General features: G+C 46.0%; 1 protein-coding gene across 2 annotated transcripts in view; it reads right to left on the bottom strand.

The window, feature by feature from the left end:
* SPOCK1 (SPARC (osteonectin), cwcv and kazal like domains proteoglycan 1) overlaps positions 1–25,410 on the bottom strand; it is a 583,899-nt gene that overhangs the window by 113,014 nt on the left and 445,475 nt on the right. For both annotated transcript variants that reach the window (XM_027546431.1, XM_027546430.1), the window contains one exon: positions 14,368–14,482. In XM_027546431.1, coding sequence (XP_027402232.1) covers positions 14,368–14,482 — 115 coding nt within the window. The remainder of the gene's footprint in view (positions 1–14,367; positions 14,483–25,410) is intronic.

Below are 25,410 nucleotides of genomic sequence, written 5' to 3'. Positions count from 1 at the left end.
TTCTGCTCCCTCCTCAGAAATCTACACAAGAGATTCAGAACACCCATGCACCCATACTCACAGGTCAGATGCTCCCACACCAGACCAATTCAAGCTCCTGTGTCTGGTTCTGGGAACCATATGCTCTCCTGACACACTGAGTGATGCTCCCGAGATCAACTCAGACCTCCCCTTCCCTAGATACCAAGATACCACTGGACCTGACTTCTTGGGAGCACCTGACTTCACAGCAGCATGATCCATCTCTAAGCAAATGATCTTTAAAGGGAAGGTGCTCTGTGTCGACTGGAAAAACGTGTTTAGCTGCAAATAATAGAAAGCTTGATGAACAGTGACATAAACCCTTTGGGGTTTACCTTGTAACATCAGTTAGGAGAGAGGCAGTCATGACTTTTACTCAGGGGGATGAAGTTTCTTTCAACGCCCCTGCCCAGTCATCCTTAGTGGGAACCCTAATAGTTACAAAATGGTTGCTAGAGCTCCACTCCAACCTATGATTTTCATGAAAGCCATAGCTTTCTCAGAAATCTCCAGAAAGCCTGACTTGCATCTCACTGATCAGAACTGACTCACCGGGCCACACCCCCAGCTGGAAGAGAAACTGGGAAAGGAAAGGTGTCATCGTGCACATTCTTCCTCAAAGAAAAGCGGAACTGAACGGGGATGAGGCCAACAGCTAACAGTGCCTGCTAGTGTTGTCAAGACTGACTTTAGGATGCAGAGGTCTTTCAGAAGGCGGTGTATTAGCAAACCACACAAAGAGCAGACCAGGTTACTTGTGTGTGCTACCAAAAGAAAGAAGGGAGATATATATTCATCAAGCATCCTTCAGAACCAGCAGCTCTACCAAAAGAAAGAAGGGAGATATATATTCATCAAGCATCCTTCAGAACCAGCAGCTTTCATAATTATCTTATCAAGTTCATTTCATTCTTATAATAATCTTTCGAGACAGATACGTATTCTCTTTTTGCTTTTTTTCAGATGTGGAACCTGACACTTAGAGAAACAGCTTGCCCAAAGCCACACAACTAAGGAGTTTGGGGGCTGAATTTCAATCACACAATTAGGTATCTGATTCCCCAGCCAATGTGTCTGCTAGACTATAATACTGGCCTCTTGGCAAGCCCTATAATATGTATCTGGAGGGTGAATAAGGGGAGTTTAGATGTATTTGCATCAAAACTGCAAGATACACACAGTTAGAGACCCATAGGAGGTAAGATGGAGAGAACCCTTCAACGCGCAATAGGTATGCTAGTGACCTTGACTGTGGTCTCTCCTATAACTGCTGCTCATGGACAAGGAGGCGACAAACCATGGACACAGGACCCTGAATGAGCCAAGTATTCAGGACGGTCATCAAAGAAAAAGACCAGGGAAAACAATTCAGACGTTTTAGACCCAGTTAGAAATCCGAGAGTAAATTGAGAAGGAGGTGTGTCTCTACTATACATAAAAAGAATAACAACTCATAACAGCAGGAAGGAGGAAGGCACCAAACTGAACCTGGATATTTATGTATTTTACTACTTCTGTAATTATTATAACTATGTAAGAGATATGCTACAAATTTATATTTAACTTAGTCATGTCCACTCATGCAATAGACCCTATGCTAGGGATATAAAGACAAGTAAAACAGATAAAACTTTTGCTTTCAAGGTGATGATGATCTACAGGACAGATGATATTTAAGTTAGGTTAGTTTCCTTGTCTCAACCACATGAGGTAAAGTCTAGCTTTTCTGACCACTGGGACTATAACACAGGTCAAAATTCTAACTAAGCACTCAGAAAAGAATAGAAGAGCCTTTGGAGTCCCAAACACATAAACCCAACTTCATAAAGAAATGGAAAACAGCCCAGCTGGAGACAATTGATACCTTGGGACAGAAGTGAGCCCTCTATATAGACACTCAAATAACAAGTTATTGATATGTTGGGTGTTGATTTCTTGTCATCCTGCTTAGGGGAGTTGCAGCATAGAACCTGGGGACAAAATCAGCATTTAATTAATGCTGGATGGATGGACAGATGGACAGACTCTGGGTGAATGAAGACATACTGCTCACTACCTACAAACTCAAGCACTGCCCTCAGTTTTAGGGGGAAAAAAAGAGCTGTCAGAGTATTGCCTTAAGCTTTAAAATTTTAATTTTCATTAGGGCTTAGAAGACTTCAGAAGCAAGGTTCATGAAGTCTCAGATCAGTGTTATTCTAGTTCACTACATTTTTCCCGAATAGGCTACTTTCCTATTGGGTGCAGAGATGATCAGTACTTAATTCAGCTGTCTCACAATGGAAGTATGCACACATTTTGTACCAGAAGCTCTCAATCCAAATGAGAACAAACGCTACTGTCTCCTTTGCCTAGAAGTGTTCTCTGTGTCCTCATGAGAGCCCATTCCTGAACCTAATGGAATGTTCTATTCCAGAGAATACTGTATTTCTGTCATCAGGGCAAAAATCATTCTCTTCCTGAGACAACTTGAGACATCAGGAAGCTAAATTGAGAAGGCAGGATATAAGCAGAGAGAACTGGGTGAACTCAGGCTGGATGATGCCATCTGAACCAAACCAGAGAAACCAGAAACACACATGGTGTCACATTCCAGCCTGAGCTCATGCCCCAGAATGACTAATGCAAGGAAGGCCAGAGATGGGTGTCTCAGAATCACTGCGCCCATATCTCCAACTTAGGGACCTATTTCACCTACAATCCTCAACATTTTAAAGGGCTGCAACAGCTGCAAGCTCAAGGATATCAACATACTCTGAAAACCTTAGGAGCCTATACCTTTCCTCCATGAACTGGTTCTACAGTGATTGAAGGCAGCCCGATATATGCTGCACACTGGCCCATGCATGTGCTGGGCATGGTGCTCACAGCAGGGAGCTGCAGGGAAGGCTGGGGCAGAAGATCCAGGTGGCGAGGACAGACTGGCAGGTGCAGAATCACATGCAGGAGCCTGGCAAGTGACAAGACTCTACAGCAACCACGCTTATGAGGCATTGGTGGTAGAGTGGCTAGCATAGCTGCCTTCCCCCAGCAGCTACCTCTCAACTCCTGGGGAGAAGTCAGGGAGGGGTTCTGGGAGACATGCAGGTGCCAGGTCCTGGAGCCTGGGCAGGGCCTGAAGGAACTGAGCCCAAGACTGGGGTCCAAGTGCAGATCAGGCCATAGGAATAAGGGGACATGACTCCCCTCTCTCTATGCTACTGTGTGAAGCTCTGAACACCCCCTGGGACTGGCCTGGCTTGGGAGAGTCACCTAAGTGCTAAGATTTAGAGGGATGTAATCAGGGGTCCAGACCTCTTCAGCCTCAGCAACAACCTCTCAGGGTAGTAGTTCCACAGAATTAGAAGTCCCCGTAAAAGGGGCTTTCTTTTTAAACTTGGCTTCATGTAATGTTTTGAAAGTCATTCTCTTTGGAATATTACTTGGCCCTGTGCATTGGTACACGATCACAATTCTAATCAAACTACCTGTCAGCACTAATCTTTTGGTCTTTGACATTCACCTTCTAAATGTGGTTGCACAGCAGGAGTGCCCCTTTGCCTGAGTGATTTTAGAAGCTGGAGCTAAGCTTAGCATCCCTCACTAGGGCAGAACACAGAGGACTCACTGGGGTGTTACCCTCACCCCACCCCCAACACATGACATGCTAGAAAGAGCCATTCAGGAGATTCAAGCTTGGACAAAGCATAGTCAGGCCAGGGATGCCAAAATAAATGGATACTCCGTAGGATGAAGTCGGGGGCTGGGGGAAACAGGCCCATGCAATTGCCTTCTTGAGATTCTCAGGCAGACATGGAATAGAACAGGCCAGCTGGACTGGTTCCTTACGCAGAGACTTCTTCATGGTGAAGTCAAATATCAAGGACATGTACTACATGACCCGCGAGTGCATGCATCACTGGGAACTCTGAAAACAGCAATGTTTATATCCTACGGAACCATAATCAACCTCATCATCACCTCGGCCCCAATGTCCCGGTGCCTCCACCTCCCAGAACTGTCCCTAAGGCATGCTGAAACTATTTCCTTCATTAGCTCACTCTAGGTCTTCAATGATGAGAAGCACAGGCAGAAACTCTACTGTATAAGGAGATCTACCATCTCTCACTGTAAAGTTGCTTCTTTTCAAGTTGGGGAGAGGGACCCTGGGATGAGGAGAGAAACACAAGGTTTCACCCTCATGACATCACTGTGATTGGAACACATCTCACACATCTCTCATCTCTCATGGTCTCCACAGACTGAGAGCTGGCTTGTTGTTCTTGTTGTGGCTATTCTCCTAAGCGATCTGAATATCTATTACCAAATATTCAAACAACTCTTATTCTGAGCTTTATCTGGCATCCTTATATGTTCCTCAAGTTAAATAATCAAAGTGACATCCTGCCTCCTTTATGTCTAAGTGCTATTTGAGCTTTTAAACAGAGAACCAGTATCTAAATGATGATGATAACAGCTGTATTTTTAATTCTATTTATTTATGTATTTATTTTTGGCTGCATTGGGTCTTCATTGCTGCCTGTAAGCTTTCTCTAGTTGCAGTGAGTGGGGGCCACGTTCCAGTTGCAGTGTGCAGGCATCTCACTGTGGGGCTTCTCTTGTTGCAGATCACAGGCTCTAGGGTGCACGGGCTTCGGTAGTTGTGGCACATGGGCTCAGTTGCTCAGTGGAATATGGGATCTTCCCAGACCAGGAATCGAACCTATGTCTGCTGCACTGGCAGTTGGATTCCAAACCACTGGACCACCAGGGAAGTCCAAAGCTATATTTTTTGAATTCCATACCTATGGTTGAAATTGAGCCACTGAATTCTCACGATACCTGTTAGGAAGGTACCGCCCTTCCTTTGCTCACTCCTCTCTGCAAGGCCCAGGGGCCACTACAACCCTCGGCTCTAGCAAGGACAAGGACTACCGAGATTTTGTGAAGCAGCTGGCTTGGTAGCAGGGCAGCCACTTGCTCTCTTTCGATTATAATTTCAATTTACTTTTGTATTGTAATGCTGTCTTTTCTTCTCACAGCAATAGATAGCAGGGCAATGGAAGAACAGTCGACTTGAGGACAGATTACAAACGAATTTTTATCTTTAAGAAGCTAGGTCAGAAACTTGTGGCTATCAGAAAGCGTAGTGCTGTGGTGAGGAATGAGCCCACGCCAGGGTTTTGATAAACTTCAGAGAACGAAGTGTGCTTGCAGAAAGAAAGAAGAGAAAATGAGCGAGGACATTGATTCTCTCACCTTGGAGAAATCTCATCAGAGAGGCCGTGGTATCAGTGACAGACTGCGTTTACTGAGCACTGAAAGCATGGGGAAATTTAGTTTAAAATGCGTGGATGTCCTTTTTTTTTCTTTTTCCATAGGAAGTCTGCCCTTTCAACAGACATTCAATTTATGTTAAGACCACAGTATAACGTGAGGAGAGCACATGTACTAGAAAAGACTTCAAGTCCCTGTTCTTTCATTTATTAGCTGGGTGGCCCTAGGCAAGGTACCAAAAAGCTCCAAATTCCAAATTTTCTCACCAGCAATGGAGGGGGCTTTGTTTGGTAGCTGGAAAAATTAAACATACACACCAAGGGTTTAATATACATATTAAGCACCTTCTACAGATGATTTCTTACCACAGTAAATCTCTCTTTTTATTGCCATTTCATGCATTATAATCTATGGTACATCTATATAATAGACAACACTTTCAGAGGAATGGAATGGCAACATACTCCAGTATTCTTGCCTGGAGAATTCCATGGACAGAGGAGCCTGGCAGGCCACAGTCCATGGAATCACAAAGAGTCAGACATGACTGAGCGACTAGTACTTTCACTTTATCAGAAGAATGAGATGAAGTCAACATTTGACAAATAATTGTTGAGAATCCAGGGAAAAAGCCCTCATGTAAATTCCATTCTAGTTGGGCAAATCAGACAATAAACAGAATAAACATATTATCTAATATATTGGATGGTGATAATTGCTTTGTAGAAAAATAAAGGAGAGGGGAATTCCCTGGTCATTCAGTGGCTAAGACTCCATGCTCCCAATTCAGGGGGCCCAGGTTCAATCCCTGGTCAGGGAACTAGATCCCACATGCCTCAACCAAGAGTTTGAATGCTGCAACTAAAGATCCTGCAGGCCGCAATGAAGATTGAAGATCCTACGTGCCATGACTAAGACCCAGCACAGCCAAATAATAAATAAATGCATCAAAATAAATATTCAAAAAAGAAGAAGAAAAATAAAGGAGGAAAGAGAGATGGAAGTGCTGAGAAGGCAGTGTTTGTGCAGAGACTGAAGGGTGGCTGGTGAAGGGAGGTGTGTAGATGTCTGGGAAGAATGTCCAGGCTGAGGCAGGAATGAAATGGCATATCTGAGGGACCCACTGGGACCTGATCAGGGACTTGATCATGCTGGGCCTTGCAGGTCACTGAAGTATTTTCTCTTTTCCTCTTAACAAGGTGGGAAGTCAGTGGTGTGTCCTGAACAGGAAATTATACAATATGACTTCCATTTTACAGAATGTTTCACTCCTAGTTCAAAAGAGAATGTAGGGGCCAGGAAATCCACTCGGAAGCTACTGAAATAAAACATGAGGATGTTTGGGACCACGAGGGCAGTAACCATGGAGGTGGTAAGAGGTACTTACATTCGAAAATCTATTTGAAAGTGGACTCAAATGATGATTATATGTGGCATGTGGGAGAAAGAAGTTTTGGTTTTTGGTTTTACTTCAGCAGATTGAACTATGGAGATGACAGTAATTAAGGTGGCAAATACAATATAGGAGGAAGGGACAGATATAGGGGAGATCGGGAGTTTCATTTTGGACATGTTAAGTCTGGTATGCTTAGGAGCATCCAAACAGAAATGCAGAGCAGTCGTCACATAGTTAAGTCTGGAGTTCAAGGGAGCAGAGTTGGCAGACTGGCTGGAGAGAGAGGGGTAGTGGGAAGGGCCTTGGGCAGAGGGAGAGAGAGAGAGAGATGTGACCTTCCATGAAAACATATCTACGATACACACAAAAAAAGGCAAGGCACAAAACACTGTAGAATATGATCCTGGTTTTTGGATGAGTACTATTTTAAAGGGGCTTCCCTCGTGGCTCAGTGGTAAAGGACCCGCCTGCCAATGCAGGAGACCTGGGTTTGATCCCTGGGTCGGCAAGATCCCCTGTAGAAGGAACTGGCAACCCACTCCAGTATTCTTGCCTGGGAAATCCCACGGTCAGAGGAGCCTGGTGGGCTACAATCCAAGGGATTGCAAAAGAGTTGGACATGACGCAGTGACTTAATAACAACAACAACAGACAACAAACAGTCTTAAAAGTATATTAGATGTTTACAAAACAAACATCTTTATGTTTCCAAAAAAAATAATTTGAAGCCTATGAATAGAAAGCTAATAGAACTGGGAATATGGGCCACTTTTGCCATAATATTTGGATTTTATATAAGAATGGATATTAATTTATAAATAAAAAATAATGGCAGGAGAGAGCTGTCTGAGTGAACTATCAAAGACATTAATTTCTAGCACAAGCCTCTATCTCCTTCTCTGGACTCTGGCTATGACTTCGGCCACCCTGTCCCAGTCTACCCTCTTGTATCTTTTCGCCTGCAGCCTTCCCCCAGTCAGTTGCGACCAACAAAGCTTCAGAATAGCCAGGAGAACCTGTGGTATACTTTCCCAGAGCCGAACTCACAGAAGAAGAATCTGAGTTCAAAGCCAAAGTCGGATTTACCTCCAGAGTCCTGACAAGGGAGTTTTTCTTCTTGGATACAGTTGCCAATTTCATTCTCAAGCTTCTTTTTGTGTTTTTTTTTTTTTTAAAAAAAAAAGGTCACGGCATTTATAATAATAAGGCTCTGAAAATTAAATGTACCTTTACATGTTTAATTTCTGACCATAATATAGTACTGAATAATAAGTGAGCAGACTTGAATGGCTATGGAAAAGGTTAACAGAAACTGCTTTTAAACTGCAAGTTTGCAAGCCTGGGGCCTTCACCCTGTTACTCAATAGGCATTAAAGAAAAATGTTCTTCCCTGGATGCAAAGATAAATCTTCATTTTGCTGGGAGCTTCAGCAGCAGGATGCTTTTAGGATTTTTCCATTGAGACATCACAGCGAGGAAGAACTCTTCATCCCGTCTCTTTGGCACCACCTCCTGTTCCCGTTTAAACACATTTCCCCAACTTGACTTGTGATAAGTAATGGAATTAGACAGCCGCCTGTCAACCCAGGACTTCTTTTTTCCCCAGAATCCAGCCCTTGGGTTGAAATCACCATTTGAGAAGAGAAAATCATTGTAGACTATTTTTCTACTGTTTCAAATAGCTCAGCTGGAGGGAAGTTGTTATTTCCTCTTTAGCGTGCCATGTGGGAAGGATCTGTGGAAACAAACATGGCCCCACACCGCCCCCAACCCCCCCAGCAAGGTCAGGCCAGGAATGCTGACAGCCTCACAGCCTTCTCCAGAACTTCTGAGGCCAACTGGCTGGACCCACATGCCCGTTCCAAAAGCTAACCTAGTTTGGTGACACCAAATTCTCTTAACTTTAGCGTGTCTGTAAAGCTTTTGCAATCTAGAAAAATGGTACTGAAGAACCTATTTGCAGGGCAGGAACAGTGATGCATAAACTGAGAATGGACTTGTGGACACAGAGGAGCAAAGAGGGTGGGATGAGCTGAGAGAGTAACACTAACATGTACGCACTGCCATGTGCAAAATAGACAGCTAATGGGAAGCTGCTGTACAGCACAGGGAGCTCAACTCAGTGTCCACGGCGACCTAGAGGGTGGGATGAGATGGGGTGGGGGTGGGAGGGAGGTTCAAGAGGAAGGGGACAAATATATACTTATAGCTGATTCACACTGTTGTATAGCAAAAACTAACACAACATTTTTAAGCAATTATACTCCAATTAGAAAACAACATAGAGAAAAATTAAAAACAGAAATAGCTAACCGGTGACAACAGAAGCAAAGAAGGAGTTGGCTTTAGAGACGGTGCTATTTTCTCAACTTCCTCCTCCAAAGGTTGGGGGTGGGGTGGGAGAGAGTCTACAGAATGCCTTCCAAACCTGGCTGCTTGTGGGAAGGCAGTGACATTCTTTGCCTGATGGTTCACACTTCAAGATTCAGGCAAGTGACATCAGACCCCAGAGAAATAACTAACTCCTGCCAAACACAGCTATAGACCCTCAACCGTCTTCAGGCTGAGGACTTGGCTGGCTGTTACCCAAGGGAGTACACATGGCGGGGGCGGGGGAGGACAAAGGCACCGCCCACGAGGGAAGAGGCCCAGACTCTGACCCCACCCACACCTACCCACCATCTGAGCTGAGGAGAGATGCTTTTTCTCTGGAGAACCCCAGTTTCCTCAAGGAGTGAATGGAAACTGAACGATGGCTTGCCGGTGCCAAAACTCTCTTCCTGCAAATGTGATCTGAGGTGGTAAAGCAGAAAAATGGAGTCATTCTAGGGGAGATCAGAAGTCCCCACCCACTCAGCTTTCCACGGTCCGTGTGTGGAAACCTGAGGCACCTTCGAGGAACACCAGGGTCCACTTAACATGGTGTGAAGGAAGTTAGGGGAGATCTTTCCTGACTGGAAACCTATAACTATGAAATGTTCATCTCAGCCAGGAGGGAGCTCAGAGCCCCTCCTCCAGAGAGAACAAGGCTGTGGAGCCCAGGCCAGGGGAAAAGGGCTGTCTCGGTGACAAGGGAAGGGATGGAGGCAGGGTGGCGACAGGAGCAGATGTGGAAGGGGGCTAGTGAGAGGCAACTTCCTAGCTGGCCTGGCTGTTGGGTGCCAGAAAATACTGATAGCATGTAGGGCCCTGTGGGGCTCCTGGGCACAGGTCTTCCTGTGTCTCCTGTTTCTTTGATTATAGGAAGCAGCCTTCATTCAGCCTCCGTAACCTTCCCTGAGTTCCAATGGGCGGATTCAAGCAGTAAAGTTAATCAGACAGGAAGTGATGCAAGACCAGGGAGAAAGAGTCAAGAGCAACCTTAGGGCAAGGTCCTGTTCCCTCATCAATGGATAGACAAAATCCTTCGAGCTGCCGTGCAGATGCTGAAACCCCCTCCAAGTGGGAGAAGTTGACAATTAATGATGGTATGCTGCCCACAACCATGTAGACCCCAGACCAGTTGGACCTGAAGGTTGATGATACTGACTTTTACTTACCCTACCACCAACCCATCAAAGAATGTCCATGAACTGATCACGCCCTTTTTGAGCAATTAATATAAAACTTCTCACTATCTTCTTCAAGTTGGGACACACCATTTTGAGGGTAGTAGCCAGCTGTGACCCCCTTTGCCTGGCAAAGCAATAAAGCTATTATTTTCTAGTTCACCCAAAACTCTGTCTCCGAGATTCGATTTGGCACCCATGTACAGAGAAGCTGAGCTTTCAGCATTAATACCAGAAAAGATAGGGGAAGGATCTTTCCTGAGAAACTCTTAGAGATGGTACAGAAACCCAGGCTTAATGTGTGGATTTCAATCTCATATCCCTCTTTTTAATTTTTCCCTTCCTATGGACAATCATTACTCCATAGTCCTGAGGTTGGTTTGGCATCATAGAGATGATAAAGCAATTAAGTAACTTGTCCAAGGTCATAAGGCAACTGAGAGATGTGAGAGGAAATATTTAGAGGTAGTAAAGGATGACTCCACCTTCTACCATCCCCTCAGGGGCCACATCAAAGAAAAGATGCCAGAAAAAAACAAAGAGAGAACACAAAACTCAACAATTTGTCTTTGATTTCCTAAAAATATTCTTGAAACCAAATCTGATCAGACAAGACACTTTTGACTTGCAAGAACTGGGTTTGTTGTAATTCAAACAGCCAAAGGCTGGAAGAAGCACAGCAAGATCAGAAAGAGAGTAAGTTAGATCCTGGTCTCGCAAACCTTGGATGTTCACACCCAGTACTGGTCACAAGTACTGGGGCTGCAAGAGGTAATATATAGGGAAAGAGAAGCACAGGCAGACACTGCTGCGTCCCCAGGAAAGTTCTTCCCACCACAGTGCTTTCCTGCCTCCAAAGTCACCTCTGGGTCCTAGGCAGGAAGAGGTGATCCTGAAACCCTCGGCAGCTGGAGCTCCACACAAAGAGCACCTGTGTCTCCCTACTAATGAGGCCCATTCTGAAACCAGTCTTGTAAAGATGTCCTCTGCGTGGAAGAGAAATGGTTGCCAGGCAGATTTGAGGAGAGATGGCTTGAGAGAACAAACCCATCACAGGCTTTCTTGACATCAGAAGGTCATAGAAGAACATCCTCAAGCTTTGTGTGGCCCTGAGAGGGGCCAAGGAGGGGTGGTGAGAGGATGAGTAAGAGGACTCAGTGTGAGCTGAATGAACATGTGTAGCAGAGGTCACAGAGAAGGTCTCAGAACATCTCTCCTTGGCTGCACTGAGGGTGAGCATTGCTGGGCAACTAATTAAAAATAGCAAAACCCCAGAGAGGTAGATGCCAAAGAAAGAGACACACCAGGAACCACCTCACACCAATATGGTCGCTCATAAGCCCCCATCCCAATCCTACTTTCTAGAGTTTAGATACAATCCCAAATAAATAGAATTTACCTGGAAAGGACTACACTAATTTTTATATTACCAGAAGAAACCAAGGTTCAAAACAGAGAGGAGGTTGAAAATAAAATATCATTAACAATAATGTCACATTTTTGATACACCTATATTTGTGAGACAATGAAACATCATTTCTGTAACAGGCACAGACACAAGAGTGCTCCCAACACCGTTCAGAGCCAAAAGTGTCTCATGGACAGAGTGGCCTGTGAATGCCACTCCCACTGCATGCAGCTTCAGAGAGGGGCGGCCACCAGGTTAAGGAAGGTGGATAGATGGGCATGCCCTCCCCCCTCCACCTTGACAGCCAAGTGGCCAAATGAAAGCTGCCCTTCATTTCATCTCTGATCCCTCTTGAGCACCCATTCCCTCTTCTTTATCCCAGTTGCCACAACCTCAGTTCACTGCTCACTGCCTGCCACAAACTACTGTGAGAGCTACGTGGAAAGAATCATCAACTCAAAAGAAAAAGTCAGCCTTCCCTTGGCTGATTCTGCTCCAGGTAGAATATTCTTCATGTAAATGTTTCATTTCACATAATGATCCTGGAGCTCTATCAGTGCCCTCACTGCCCGTAATATGCCCTTGTCCTCCAGGGAAACACAGATCAAATCTGTATTAAATAGTTAAGCACCCTATCCTAATAGAGGATTATACTCTCCTTCATTAAAATATTGTTAGATATGTACTAAATTAACTACAGATATTCTGTCTTATCACCAGTAGGTAGTTCCTACTTTCCTGCATGCTTATATAAAATATTTGCTTTAAGTCACAGCATAAACTGAGTCTCTGACCAAGAAGGGCAATCTCAGAGCCTCATGGTAAGAACTGTGCCCAGTTAGTACAAGTAACAGATGCCTTTCTTGCTACGGGCTTCAAAGGTGATATTTCTTAGACAATAGCTAGATACTAGAGACTGAGAGGACAGTTCCCAGACTCTGACGACTTCATAAAAGCAAACTGTTGACCCAAGGGTCAGTGGAACAAAAATAATTATACAAGACTGCAGGAACTAATGAAGGATATATAATTTTGATCATTGGTTTTAGAATATTGCTGGTATTATTTTTTATGGTTCTCTTTTCTGATAATCATTTAATAAAATTCTTATGCTTTCTTCCTGGCCTATTCTCACTATTTACTTAATGGTTACTTTTACAAACATTTGGAAATGAAATACTTTCAAGTGGTAATCTTGTTCTCGCCAGCTTCTCAGAATTCTACCTTTAATGCCAATGCAGTTACTTGCATAGGTTTGATTAGACTTTGTTCCAGTTTTCACTAGTAAGTGACTGAACAAATAAATGGCATACCCAAGGCCATACCTGGCGAGTCACACTTGAGAACGAGTCTCATTTAATCAGATATGACAAGCCCACCATGAAGTAACAAGGGTTGTACTTTGTTTAAGGAAAATCAAAGCCTTCTCACAGAAAACTACAGGCAAATCACAGAAATGACTTCCTTACATCGGTTTCCTTATCTCAGAACAGAGGAGTAAATAAAAGCAATAAAGAATATATTTGAAATAAGAGGTTATGAAGACTTCCTAAGAAGGGTCTTAAGACATCTCCAAACAGAAGTTAATTTTGTGGATTTTGCTGCTTACCACACAGGGCTTTGGGTTTTCTCACCAAAGTTCAAGGAGGGTTGTATAGATTACTTAACATTTCTTCCTGGAGTTCTATAAATGATCAGGTCAAAACACAATGAGATCAGCTTTTTGGTAACTAAGAGTAATCTACAGAGATAATTTGTGACCCCCGTGTTTCACGGTTTACAATGTTCTTCCACATCCTGGGTTAAACTTCCCCAAAAAACTTGTAACACAATATTCCCTTGGTTACCATGAACAAATTTACACTTGACCATCTTCATCTCTGTGCCTTGGAAAAGACAAGCCAGCTTAGGAAGAGGCAAGTGGATAAACACTCACATCCTATTCATCTTCCTCCATTACAAATAGCTTCAGGCTTTAGAACACACGTGTGTGCAGGCATGCGCTCACTCACACACAGATGTCCAGCGTTGTTCATGGTACAGCCAGCTACAGCTGAGAAAGCCCAGCTCCACGGAAGGCAAGCTTCTATCTAGGTTTCATTACAGAAGGCTTTTAAGGCACTGAGCCCAGTGGGAAAACATTACTTTCTCCATCATGAAAACATCCAGATAGGCCCGACCTTTGACGCCCCTCTCAGCTATGGAAAGGAAACCACAGCCCCTGGGAAGTTATTCTCCTTCCATCCATTCCTTGGTTTTGTGCCACATGCCCGGTAGAATATATTCATAGAGAAATGCTTTTGCCAGTAGTGGGGGGCCTACTGTTCACCGTCATGACATCTCTGCAGTCTATGTTTTGAAATCTGGCTTTCAGAAGTTCAAAGGATTTAGAGATTATAGTTCAAGGAAGACCAAGGCGCACCCAGGGCAGGCCTGGTCTTAACACTGAAACCCGGCCCTTCCTACACCATAGCCAATTTGACCTCTAGAAAGAATCTAACGCATATCTTGGTCTAGCAGAATTATTTTCAAAGACTCCCAGTTCTTTTTCTATCATATGGAGGTTGAAGGCAGTTCAATTTGGAGTTCCTAAATGAAACTGGAGTACTCTTGCCAAGCACACCCATCTCCCCAGCCCAAACTAGATCATCTCTGTTAAAGGCCAGGTTCCTGGCATCTGGGGCAGACCTTGGCCACATCAGGCCACCCAGTGCCCCTTCAGTGTGATGCCCACTCACCGTTCTTTTCTGCCTTGTGTTTTGGAGGCTCGGGCTCTGGGAGACATGGACATGGCCCATCACAGAGGGTGGTGAGACTTCTGCCAGTAGAACAAGCATGGAACTCCAACTTGCACTGCAAAAGACAGACAAAACAAAGCTGTAAGAACACTGCCAATAGACCCCTCCCCAGCCTCCTTGGGAAACAGCCAGTGCCCTTCTAACCATGATTAGGCTCACAGAAGCAGAGACAAAGCAAAGGGAAGTTCATCTCTGTTAAAGGTCTCAATTATAGAATGTTAATTAACAAATGGCTTTTTATGTTTTCCCAAATGCATAAGATAAATGTCTAAAAGCACTGCATGGGGAGGCTTACTTTTAATAAGTGGTAAACTCAACCATAACTGTCTATGCGAGTATCAGAATGAAATTTAACATCTGCGGTCCACAAACACGGAGGGCTGAAGGCTGCTCCACCATGGCCCCTTACCCCTACTACGGAGGCTCTGCCTGTGTAGCAAGCCTAGACCCCCTCAGCTGCTCAGGGAGCAGGGAGGAAGAGTAACGGTCTACTTGGTAAGTCTGGATGCTGTGTGTGAGGCCTAGCCCTTTCCCCTGTGAGCAACTGGGGAGCGACGCTTTTGCTCCAACCATCCAAAACCTACGTTTGACACAGTCTTTCCCCCAGAGGACGCCTGTGGCTGTCTAGCCTAGGAAACATCCACCGTATTCCAGGATTCAAAATTGGAAGCCCCAAACACATACATTTTCTTGGCAATCCCTTCATCTGTAGCAATGGGAGTATTTTGGCCACTCTCTGCCAGCTGTTTATTCTTAAGTCTCAACTGATTCAGAACAGGAGGATAGAAGGATATCATTTACGGATGTAGAAGATCACAACAATTAATAGCATTTTATTATCTATACATTACGGTTTAAGAAAAGGAGACTCAGATACTAAATAATTTGTGAAAGATCATGACATTCACAAGCCTGGATTTCAAGCGCTGTCTGACTGACTCCAGGGCCAAGCACTTTAACAGTCGCCATCACTGTATCTGTCATCTGAAGGGCCCGAGAGAACACAGTCTGCACTGCACTCCGTGTGTGGTTAATTATGCAGCTGCGCTAGGGGCCTGGGTCTCAATTGTCTAAGGGTTTCCTCCCTTTTTCACCTGCAAAATTCTCTAGATGAAGGCAGTATATAATCAGTCTTTGCAAAGGCCCACAGGCCCAGAACCACGTTGGTATCTGCTGCCGGTTCAAAGGAAGGGGAGGTAGGTAGAGGGGACGGAGCACCCACTGTGCGTGTAGCGCTTATCAGGTGCCACGGGCAATCTTTTAAAGGGAGGAAAAGAGGAGATACGGTCCTTGCCCTTGGAAAACACAAATGCATACCTTTGAAAAGGCCACCAGTGTTTGCAAAGCAACACATGAGTGCAGATGAACCCTGGCTCCTTGTGAGCGGATGGGCTGTTCAGTCCCCACACCGATCACATACCGAGGGAAGGAGAGAGGGTTTCAATCTGCACATACTGGAGTCACTCTTGTGTAACCCATACTGACACCCACAGTTACCTGAGACCCTGCAGAGAAAGCACAAGGACAAGCCAGCAGGGGGCTGGCTTCCTCTCAGTGCAAGGCTTCCTTTTGTGCACATTGCTGGGTGTTTGGTACATGCCTGGTGTGGTGGCAGGCACGTTGGGGGCCATGTGAAAGGAAGCCATGACCCAGGCCACAAATGTCAACTGACAGTGAGGAGCCGAAACACGAGCACAGGGAAGGAGCAAAAAATGAGCAACCTCAAAGAGCCAGGTAGACGTGACTATAACGGAAGGAGGGATATATGTGTGTGTGTAGGGATGTGGCACTAAAGAGCCTACAGGTATGGGACATGCCTACAGGTGGTCCAAATGGACAGAAGGGGCACCAGGAGGAACATTGGAAGTTGGCAGGTGGGTACCCTGGAGAAGGCAATGGCACCCTACTCCAGTACTCTTGCCTGGAAAATCCCATGGATGGAGGAGCCTGGTATGCTGCAGTCCATGGGGTCGCTAAGAGTTGGATACGACTGAGCGACTTCACTTTTACTTTTCACTTACATGCATTGGAGAAGGAAAATGGCAACCCACTCCAGTGTTCTTGCCTGAAGAATCTCAGGGACGGGGGAGCCTGGTGGGCTGCTGTCTATGGGGTTGCACAGAGTTGGACATGACTGAAGTGACTTAGCAGCAGTAGCAGGTGGGTACCCAGGGTGAGAAGCTTCTTTGTAACTAGCACAGCCTGTGTGCATATACTAGAGGTGAAGACCAGGCTTCCCCAGTGGCTCAGCGATAAAGAATCCACCTTCAATGCAGGAGCCATAGGAGACACAGGTTCCATCCCTGGGTCAGGAAGATCCCCCAGAGGAAGGCATGGCAATCCACTCCACTATTCTTACTTGGAGAATCTCATGGATGGAGAAGCCTAGTGGGCTACTATCCATAGGGTTGCAAAGAGTCGGACACGACTGAAGCGACTTAGCACAGCACAGAACAGAGGTGAAGACCACTATAGCCAGCTCTACTTTCTCCTCCTCCCCTGGGCAAGCTCCCTATAACAAGCCTCAGGTTCAGGCTAGGGATTCTCATACTATTTCTCAACAGAATCCTTAAAGCTAATTTAGAGGAACAAATACATTTTTTACATGTAAATTTATAAAGTCAGAAGTAGTACAGTGACTCGCTCTAAAACCTTATCATACTGTGACTGTAATTGGCTGCTTGTGCCTATGATGGATGGTAATCCTCTTCCTGAACATTCTCTGGCATTCCCCAAAGACAAACCTACACTTTGCTCAGTGCCTTGTGTCATGAAAGCTGATGGGGATAGCACTGACTGTCCATAAAAGCTCCATGGTGACAGCAGTCCTAGCCATAGGACTGTCTTTGGCCAGTGGGTTGTGAGTAAGGAATGAGGTTTTCCAGCTGGCACTTGTGATAAAGAACCCCCGCCAACGTAAGAGACACAAGAGACTCAGGTTCAATCCCTTGGTTGGGAAGATCCCCTGGAGAAGCCATGGCAACCCATTCCGGTATTCTTGCCTGGAGAATCCCATGAACAGAGAAACCTGGAGGGTTGCAGTCCACAGAGTTGCAAAGAGTTGGACATGACCAAAGCAATTTAGCACAGATACACAAGCCAGGTTTGAGCAACATTCAAAGAACCACTGCTTGGTTTCACCTCCTGCTATTTCTGTCTATTATGGAAATAGCATGTGCCCCATAAGGGCTGCGCCTTGGGTCTGGGACCCAGACAGCAGAGGACACGGAACAGAGCTGAAGCTAATCCACAGCTCATACATAACATGAACAAGGAACTAATGCTTGCTGTCAGAAGCCACTAGTATTTGGGAATCACTCATGTAATTTATCAACAGGTGACTCTGCACTAGACCCTAAAGTATATAATAACAGGGAAAGTCCTAGTCACAGTCTTATCCCTGACTTGAGATGATGAAACACATATAGCCCTGGCACCTCGTAGGTGTGCAGTAAATAGCTGCTGAACGACAGTTGGAAAGGGGGTTCTGGTTCGCTCTGTAGCTCTAAAGCTCTGTTCCAGCCTCCAGGAGCCACCAATCTGCCCGCACAAGGAGTGCAGGTGCCGGAGCTCAGCATCCAAGGTGCTTGTCGTGAACCATCACCGACCCTCCATGCTTCTGGTCCTCTTTATGAGCTCCACACTTAACACTTTGCCTTTCAGCCTCCCTGCTCATGCAAATCCATCACTGGAGTCGGAATCCATCTGCTTCTCAGATACCCAGAACAACTGCCCCTGGATATAGCCTTGCTGGCCTAGGGACTCCAGCAGGCCGCGATTCTAGCACCACGGCTTCCATGGCAGGCCCCGGCGTCCTCACCTCCACAGCCACGCAGCGTCTCAGCATGTGCAGGCAGCCCGGTCTCTTCCCTGACTCCAGGAAGGGGCCACCAGAGAAAACAATATTTATCTGCAGTGGTGAAAATGCATGCTTCAAGGACACAGATCTGCCTTTTATCTTCCAGAACAATATGTGGCATTTAAATGAAGCTCAAAAGGCTATAATTTCATTTTTTTATAAAGCTCAAAATGTGCTATTTAGAGATATGCAATGTATGTGGTAAAAGCTACTTTACAGAAGCGGGGGTGTTGACAGATACCATCAGGACAGGGGTTCCCTCCAGGGAGGAAGCTGAGAACGGCATCAGACAGGAGGCCACAGCAGCCCTCCTGAACATTGGGAATGGTTTATTTCATAAGCTGGGTGTTGGATTTTGATGCTTTTTTAGTAGGCATGGCAACATATAAATAATACACACATGTCTATATGTCAAGTACATTATGATAAAATATAAAACACAGTTTACAGACTTCTATCAAGGTAATGACCAACTATAACCATGTCTCTGGAGGAAGCTGGTGAGGAGGAGGAGGTGAGTGCACGCGTGTGGGGATGCCCCCCAGGGATTATCTCTAGGCAGGGACATCCTGTGGCCTGTAACACAGGCACCTCACTCATGCCCCCTCCCTGCAGCTCCTTGCCATGTCACACCCCTGCAGTTACCCAAGTCACTTACCTTGTCCCCTCTCCCCTAGGTCCTTATTATGGAAGACAAGATACAGAAGCCCAAAGGTGATCATAGTGCCAGCTTTACCCAGGGGGGATACAGAACCCTCAAAGTACAGGGCTTCCCATTAGACTGTGCTGTGCACCACACCTGGGACCTTCACTCCTCCACTCCCTCTCCCAGCCAAGAGACCTAGGAAAGTTCTGGTCCACAAACCACCAATCATAGGCAGAGACAAAACGTAGACGGGGGTGGGCCTGGCAGAGCATCCTGGGTCCGTGCACACAGAGATCCTGGAGACACAAGGCAGGCATATACTACCCCTGAGTATAGACCTGCCAAGAGAATGGGGGTCAGGAGGAACAAAGGCACGTTACTTGGCGATGCAGGGATTCTGCTCCTGGCTGTAAAGACGAACCTGATCCAAGAGATGCCAGGCTCCGACACCAGGAAATGTGCAGTGTTCCTGGGAAAGGGGCAGTGGGAACAGAAAGCAAGGGAATGGAAGGATCTTCCTGCGGGGGTGTGGGGAGGGAGAAATACATGTCCTCCAACAACACAGGGACCTCAGGACCACATAGCAAGTCTCAGCACTCCCACACCTTCCCCTCACAGTGTTCTCCCAAGCAGGAGTTGAAAACTGGCAAAATTATGGATGATGGATGGTGTTTTCTCAGCAGTATGGACTTTCTCAGGAAGTTTGGGCCCACGTCTTCCATATGTGCCTTGCAGGTCCAGAGGATCCAGGCAGCCCACCATGTCCTGCCCCATCCCACCTCAGATGGGCTGTTGTCCTGCTTCAAAACAGGATCTGCAGAGCTCCAAGTTAAACAGAGTGGGCTGTGAGTCTACTGCTTAGAGTCTGCAGCCTGGAGGTGGCTTCTATTAATAAAAACAAACTGAAAAATGACATTCTTGGAAAGTGACACCCATAATTCCTCATTTTAGGGAAAATAATTTTGGAGTTGGAGGAGAGAAGAGGAACAGACAGGTATAAATAAAGTATATGGAGTGGAGAGCAACTTAGTCAATCCAAGCACACAAAGAGCTGAAGACAGAGGGGCTCCCTGGAGCTTGTCCAACACACGGGGAAAGAACACAGCTTAGTAAATGTAGAGTGACCACCAGAAGGTCACCGGGGCCCAGCAGGGAGAACCTTTCCAGTCCTGGCCAATACTGGGAGCTGGTCTAAGCAGAGAGGACTCACAACTCTCCCTCTGGGGGGTAAAGCTTCATACCTAGTACTGTGGGTTGAATTACATCCCTCATGTTGGACTCCTAACCCCCAGTATCTTAAAGTGGCTTACTTAGAAATATATGACAGAGACAATCATGTTCAAATGCAGTCATTAGAGTGGACTCTAATCCAATATGACTGGCATGCTTAGAAGAAGGGGAAAATTGGACACACACAGAGGAAAGATGATGTGAGGAGTCATGCAGGGGAAGGGGACTATCCACAAGAAATGAACGAGGCTGCCAGAAGCTAGAAGAAGCAAGAGACAGCTTCTCCCTGGCAGCCACAGAAGGAACCAACCTTGCTCACACCTTCATTCCAGACCTACACCTCTGGGACTGTGAGATGATAAACTTCTGTTGTGTGAGCCACCCAACTTGTGGCACTTCATTACAGCAGCTCTCACAAACTAATACACCTTCCATCCAGATTTTTAAAAAGAGTCCCTACAGGATGGATAACCTTGTCTTAGGTTCATAAAGTGCAGAGCTTGTGCCAAGATGGCTCAATTCTCCTAAAAAGAAGGAAAGAAAAACATTGACCAGCAGCCTCAGGATATGGGGCAGTTGGACATAAAGAACTTGGTCAATGTATCAGCTGAGACTTGGGCCTAGAAAAGAGGAAATATGAAAAATTCATGGCTTTATATTGATTTCATGATAAAGCAGCTAAATAAGTAATCAGCCTTAACTATTGAAAGAAGCAGAGTCAAAGAAGTGGGAAATAAGGACTTTAATCAGAGTAGCAGAACCTATATTTCTACAAACACAAATAAAAAAATAAATACAAACCCCAGAAGCTTCGAGACCCCTTGACTTGGTAAAACACAAATGTCTTTCTCAATCATCACAGTAAGAGAGAAGATGGAAGAAGAGCCAGAGATTTTCACAAATGGTCAAAAATATTCAAACTGTTGACCTACTTAAAAATAAATGTGCTAGCAGATTTCCCAACCAATCTTCCTTTCCATTTTACATAACACGCCAACACATCGGAATGAGTGAATGTTTTCCCGCAAATGGCCAGTAAATCTCTCTCCTCTGTGATGTGTAAAGCAAAACTAATAACCTCTCTCTGGTTCACTGCTCACGCAGGCCTCCGCCGGGCACATTCTCCACTGCACCACACTCTTCCTGTTGCCTAGCCCACTTTGGGTATTATTTTTAACGTTTTATTTAAATTGCTTTCTCCACTGTATTTCATCAACCTCTCGTCTATTTTTAAACCAGACTGTTGACAGTTCACAGTTGACAATTTTGTTCACAGTTGATGAATTCTGATTTGTTTTTATTCCCCCAAAATCATGTCAAGGAAGTGGGGGCGGATAATCTTCCAGCTTTTGTAACTGGGCGCCAAGAAAGAGGTGGCTGACGGCACATGTTATCCCAGGGACGAGAAACAGCCATCCTCTCTGCCCAGGATGGGAATGTCTCTGGTCACCTGGATAGAGCAGCAAGAAATGAGGGGGAGGGGCTCTGATCTCATACAGAACTTTACCAATCATGTGTGCACGTGTGTGTTCCTTCTTGCATGCCACAAATTCCCTTCATTGCCTATGGGGAGTCAGGGTCCACTCTAGGCTCTGAGCCAATAGGGCAAAGGGCCTGTTCTCATGATGTTTATGGGGCAGGTATGACGAGGGCTATGGAGGATGCACAACAGAGAGTAAGAGATAGACAGTAATGGGAGGGGACAGTACATAATATGGGTGACCGGGAAATCTGGCCAGATGACACCTGGGCAGGGAACAGAATAAAGTGAGCCATGTGGCTATTGGAGAAAAGGGGTTCCAGGCAAAGGGAAGTGCAAAGGTCCTGAGGAGGAAGAGGCTGACAGCCCTTGAGAAACAGCCAGGAAGACAGTGAAACTGGAGCAGGTTGAACAGGCCAAAATAGCAGGAACCAGCTCCACCGGGCTGATGGTGGGCCTCTGTGAGAGCGCCTCTGTGTGCAGGACTCAGCCTTCAGGTCTCATTCTCTGTCCCTGTCTCTCTCTCACAGACACACCCACCCACACACATATACACTCACTATAACACACTCTCTCATATACACTTTTCTCTTCTGAACTAAGAGTTCCAAAGAAAGCAGAACCCGAAACTTTCAAACCAAGTTGCTAAAAATATGAAAGAAAAGGTCTTCTTTACAGAAGAATGCCAGCTAAATAAATTTAGAAGGAATGCTGGAATTAGCAAATTATCATTTTGCAATCCTCCCCACCCCCCACCCCCCAGTGTAATAATTGAGTCAGGAAGGAATCATTTGATGTTTGCTAAAAACATTGGGTGAAAGTCTCTGGGGACATAACATTCACACAGTCTCCAAGTGTCACCCCACAGAATATCCAATTACAAGTGTACATTTTTCAATAAACATTTGGCAGGCATCTCCTAACAAAGGGACCAAGGGGCCAATTTAGTGCCACTAGGAGTGGGACCACCTGGCATACATCTCCTGAAGCACCTCAAAAGGAAACAGTAACAGTGCCTTTGAAGTCTCAGTGCCAACAGATGCTTAACTTGAATCTATTCATTAGAAACCAAGTCTAAAATTGAGGACATTTTATAAGACAACTGCCTAAATGCTCAAAAAAATTAAACAAACAAAAAACCCCTGAAGTGAGTAGGTCCTTGTTCTAGAAGAAATTAAACAGATGAAACAAAGGCAGTGAGTGAGACGTGATTGGTTCTTGAATAATAATAATTATACAACGCTATAAAAGGCATCCTGGGAAAATGTTGTGATTGTAATGTAGATTATATGTTAGGTGATGCTGAACTATTGCTCTCGTAGGTGTAATAATACCTACCAACGTGCTCATATAGGAGAATGCCTGTTTATTTTCTCATGGGTGAGATGTCACAGTCTCTACATGGTACTTCTAAATGGTCCAGAGGAAAACTGTGCATGTGTGAAAAGGAAGAGAGGAAATGGGGCAAAATGTTAATAACTGTCCAACCTTGGCAATGGGTACACGGTATTTATTGCAGTATTCTTTAAACTCTTCCATACATTTCATAACTACTAAACGAATAGCAGCTGCTGCTGCTGCTGCTGCTGCTGCTGCTAAGTCGCTTCAGTCGTGTCTGACTCTGTGCGACCCCAGAGACGGCAGCCCACGAGGCCCCCCTGTCCCTGGGATTCTCCAGGAAAGAACACTGGAGTGGGTTGCCATTTCCTTCTCCAATGCATGAAAGTGAAAAGTCAAAGTGAAGTCGTTCAGTCGTGTCAGACTCTTCGTGACCCCATGGACTGCAGCCTACCAGGCTCCTCCATCCATGGGATTTTCCAGGCAAGAGTACTGGAGTGGGGTGCCATCGCCTTCTGCGAAACGAACAGCTAGGGGAAAGTAAATATAACTTGCTTTCCCCAGCAGTGTTTGAATTCTTTGAAGAAACCCCTCTTATCTACTCCCCTTAGCTGCTCCCTCAGTACTGCTCTTTTTCTCTTCGCCTGCCCACTAGGGGGCGAGCTCTGGCAGCAGAGAGGAATCTGCACTGCCGCCTACAGGACCTGCCCGGGATTGCAAAGAGTCGACCTTTAACATGGCTAGGTGAGACCCCTGACTGAGATTTTCCTGAAGCACGCACTCTCCCCTTCACTGACCTACGCAGGCACCAGTGCAGTGAGCAGGCTCAACACAGGCACTGTGAGCTGCAGCACTCTAGGCCTTCCTCTTTCTTGTTGCATAGGGGGAACTGAGGCTGGAAGAAGTCGTGCATCTCGTGGGAGGGCATTCTCTTAAATAGTTTTCCTACCTGCTCCTGACCTTGCTGATTTTGTCAACAACTTAGTGTCAACAACTTAGCAAAGCCTTTGAGCAAATAAGGATTCCACGTCTGTTTTCAGGGGCCAAGCTGAATAAAGGTCCTCTAATTTGCATAACAAAGCCAGTGGAAGGTCCTGGGCAGGAAACCCCAAAGGAAAGGGGCCAAGTTTCCTGAGGGGGCCTGAGAAAAACACGGCCCTCTCCCCAGGACCTCCTTCAAGCTGGAATCAAACCAGCAATCTAAAGATAAGCTCATGCTTTGGCCACCTGATGCAAAGAGGCAACTCATTGGAAAACTCTTGACACTGGGAAAGATGGAGGGCAGAAGGGGATGACAGAGGATGAGATACTCAATGGACATGAGTTTGAGCAAACTCCAGGAGATAGTGAAAACAAGGGCAGCCTGGTGTGCTCCAGTCCATGGGGTCACAGAGTTGGACACAACTTAGAGGCTGAATGACAACAACCACAGAGGCAGAAGTTGTGACAAATTACAACTCTGAGCCAACTCCTACAGCCTTTGCTTTGCTTGGGGTGGAGGTGGAGGTGGCGGGGGGGGGCGGGGGGAGGGGTGTCAGTCTCCAGGGGTTGCATCCCCGCTTCCTGACCCAAACCTGGTGAGGAGAGTCAGATGTCACTCACCTCACATGCCCTCAGGCTCTCTCCACTCCCCACCCCTGCCCCCAGTGGTCCAGCTTTATTCTCCCTGATAATCACACCCCTGTGGCTTCCTGGCCTCTCATCAGCAGCTTCTCACCTCTGGGTCTTTCTCCTGCTGTCTGCCCTGCATGGGATCCTCTTAAGGCTATGCTATGCTATGCTAAGTCACTTCAGTCGTGTCCGACTCTGTGTGACCCCATAGACAGCAGCCACCAGGCTCCCCCGTCCCTGGGATTCTCCAGGTAAGAACACTGGAGTGGGTTGCCATTTCTTTCTCCAATGCATGAAAGTGAAAAGTGAAAGCAAAGTTGCTCAGTCGTGTCCGACTCTTAGCGACCCCATGGACTGCAGCCTACCAGGCTCCTCCATCCATGGGATTTTCCAGGCAAGAGTACCGGAGTGGGGTGCCATTGCCTTCTCCGTCTTAAGGCTAAACACTACTTAAAAATGTCAGATTTCTGTGGGATGTTTCCTCTTTCCGGGATTTGGAGGAGACAGCACAGATGAGGAAGGCCTTTCGGAGCCCCAGGCTCTGCTTCCTGTCAGCCTCGTGGGGAGAAGGGAGACCCATGGGAGGAAGGACCAGCAGGTATGCACAGAAGAGGTGGGACCACGCACAGCCTGGCCAATCATAGTCTGGGAGCAGCAGGGACCCCAGACCGACAGGGACCCTGGGCCTCTCCCTTCATCACCTCATCTTCCCTAGGCCTTTGCTCATATGTCACTCTCTCACTGAAGCCTCCTCTCAGTACCCTTTTAAAACCAGAACCTGGCATTCTGGTTCCCTTACATTGTTCCATGTGGCCCTTT

This window comes from Bos indicus x Bos taurus, chromosome 7 (genome assembly GCF_003369695.1).
Source record: "Bos indicus x Bos taurus breed Angus x Brahman F1 hybrid chromosome 7, Bos_hybrid_MaternalHap_v2.0, whole genome shotgun sequence".
In the NCBI taxonomy this organism is placed as follows: domain Eukaryota; kingdom Metazoa; phylum Chordata; class Mammalia; order Artiodactyla; family Bovidae; genus Bos; species Bos indicus x Bos taurus.
Note: the sequence above shows the minus strand (reverse complement) of the source record. Positions and strands in the feature narration are given on the sequence as shown.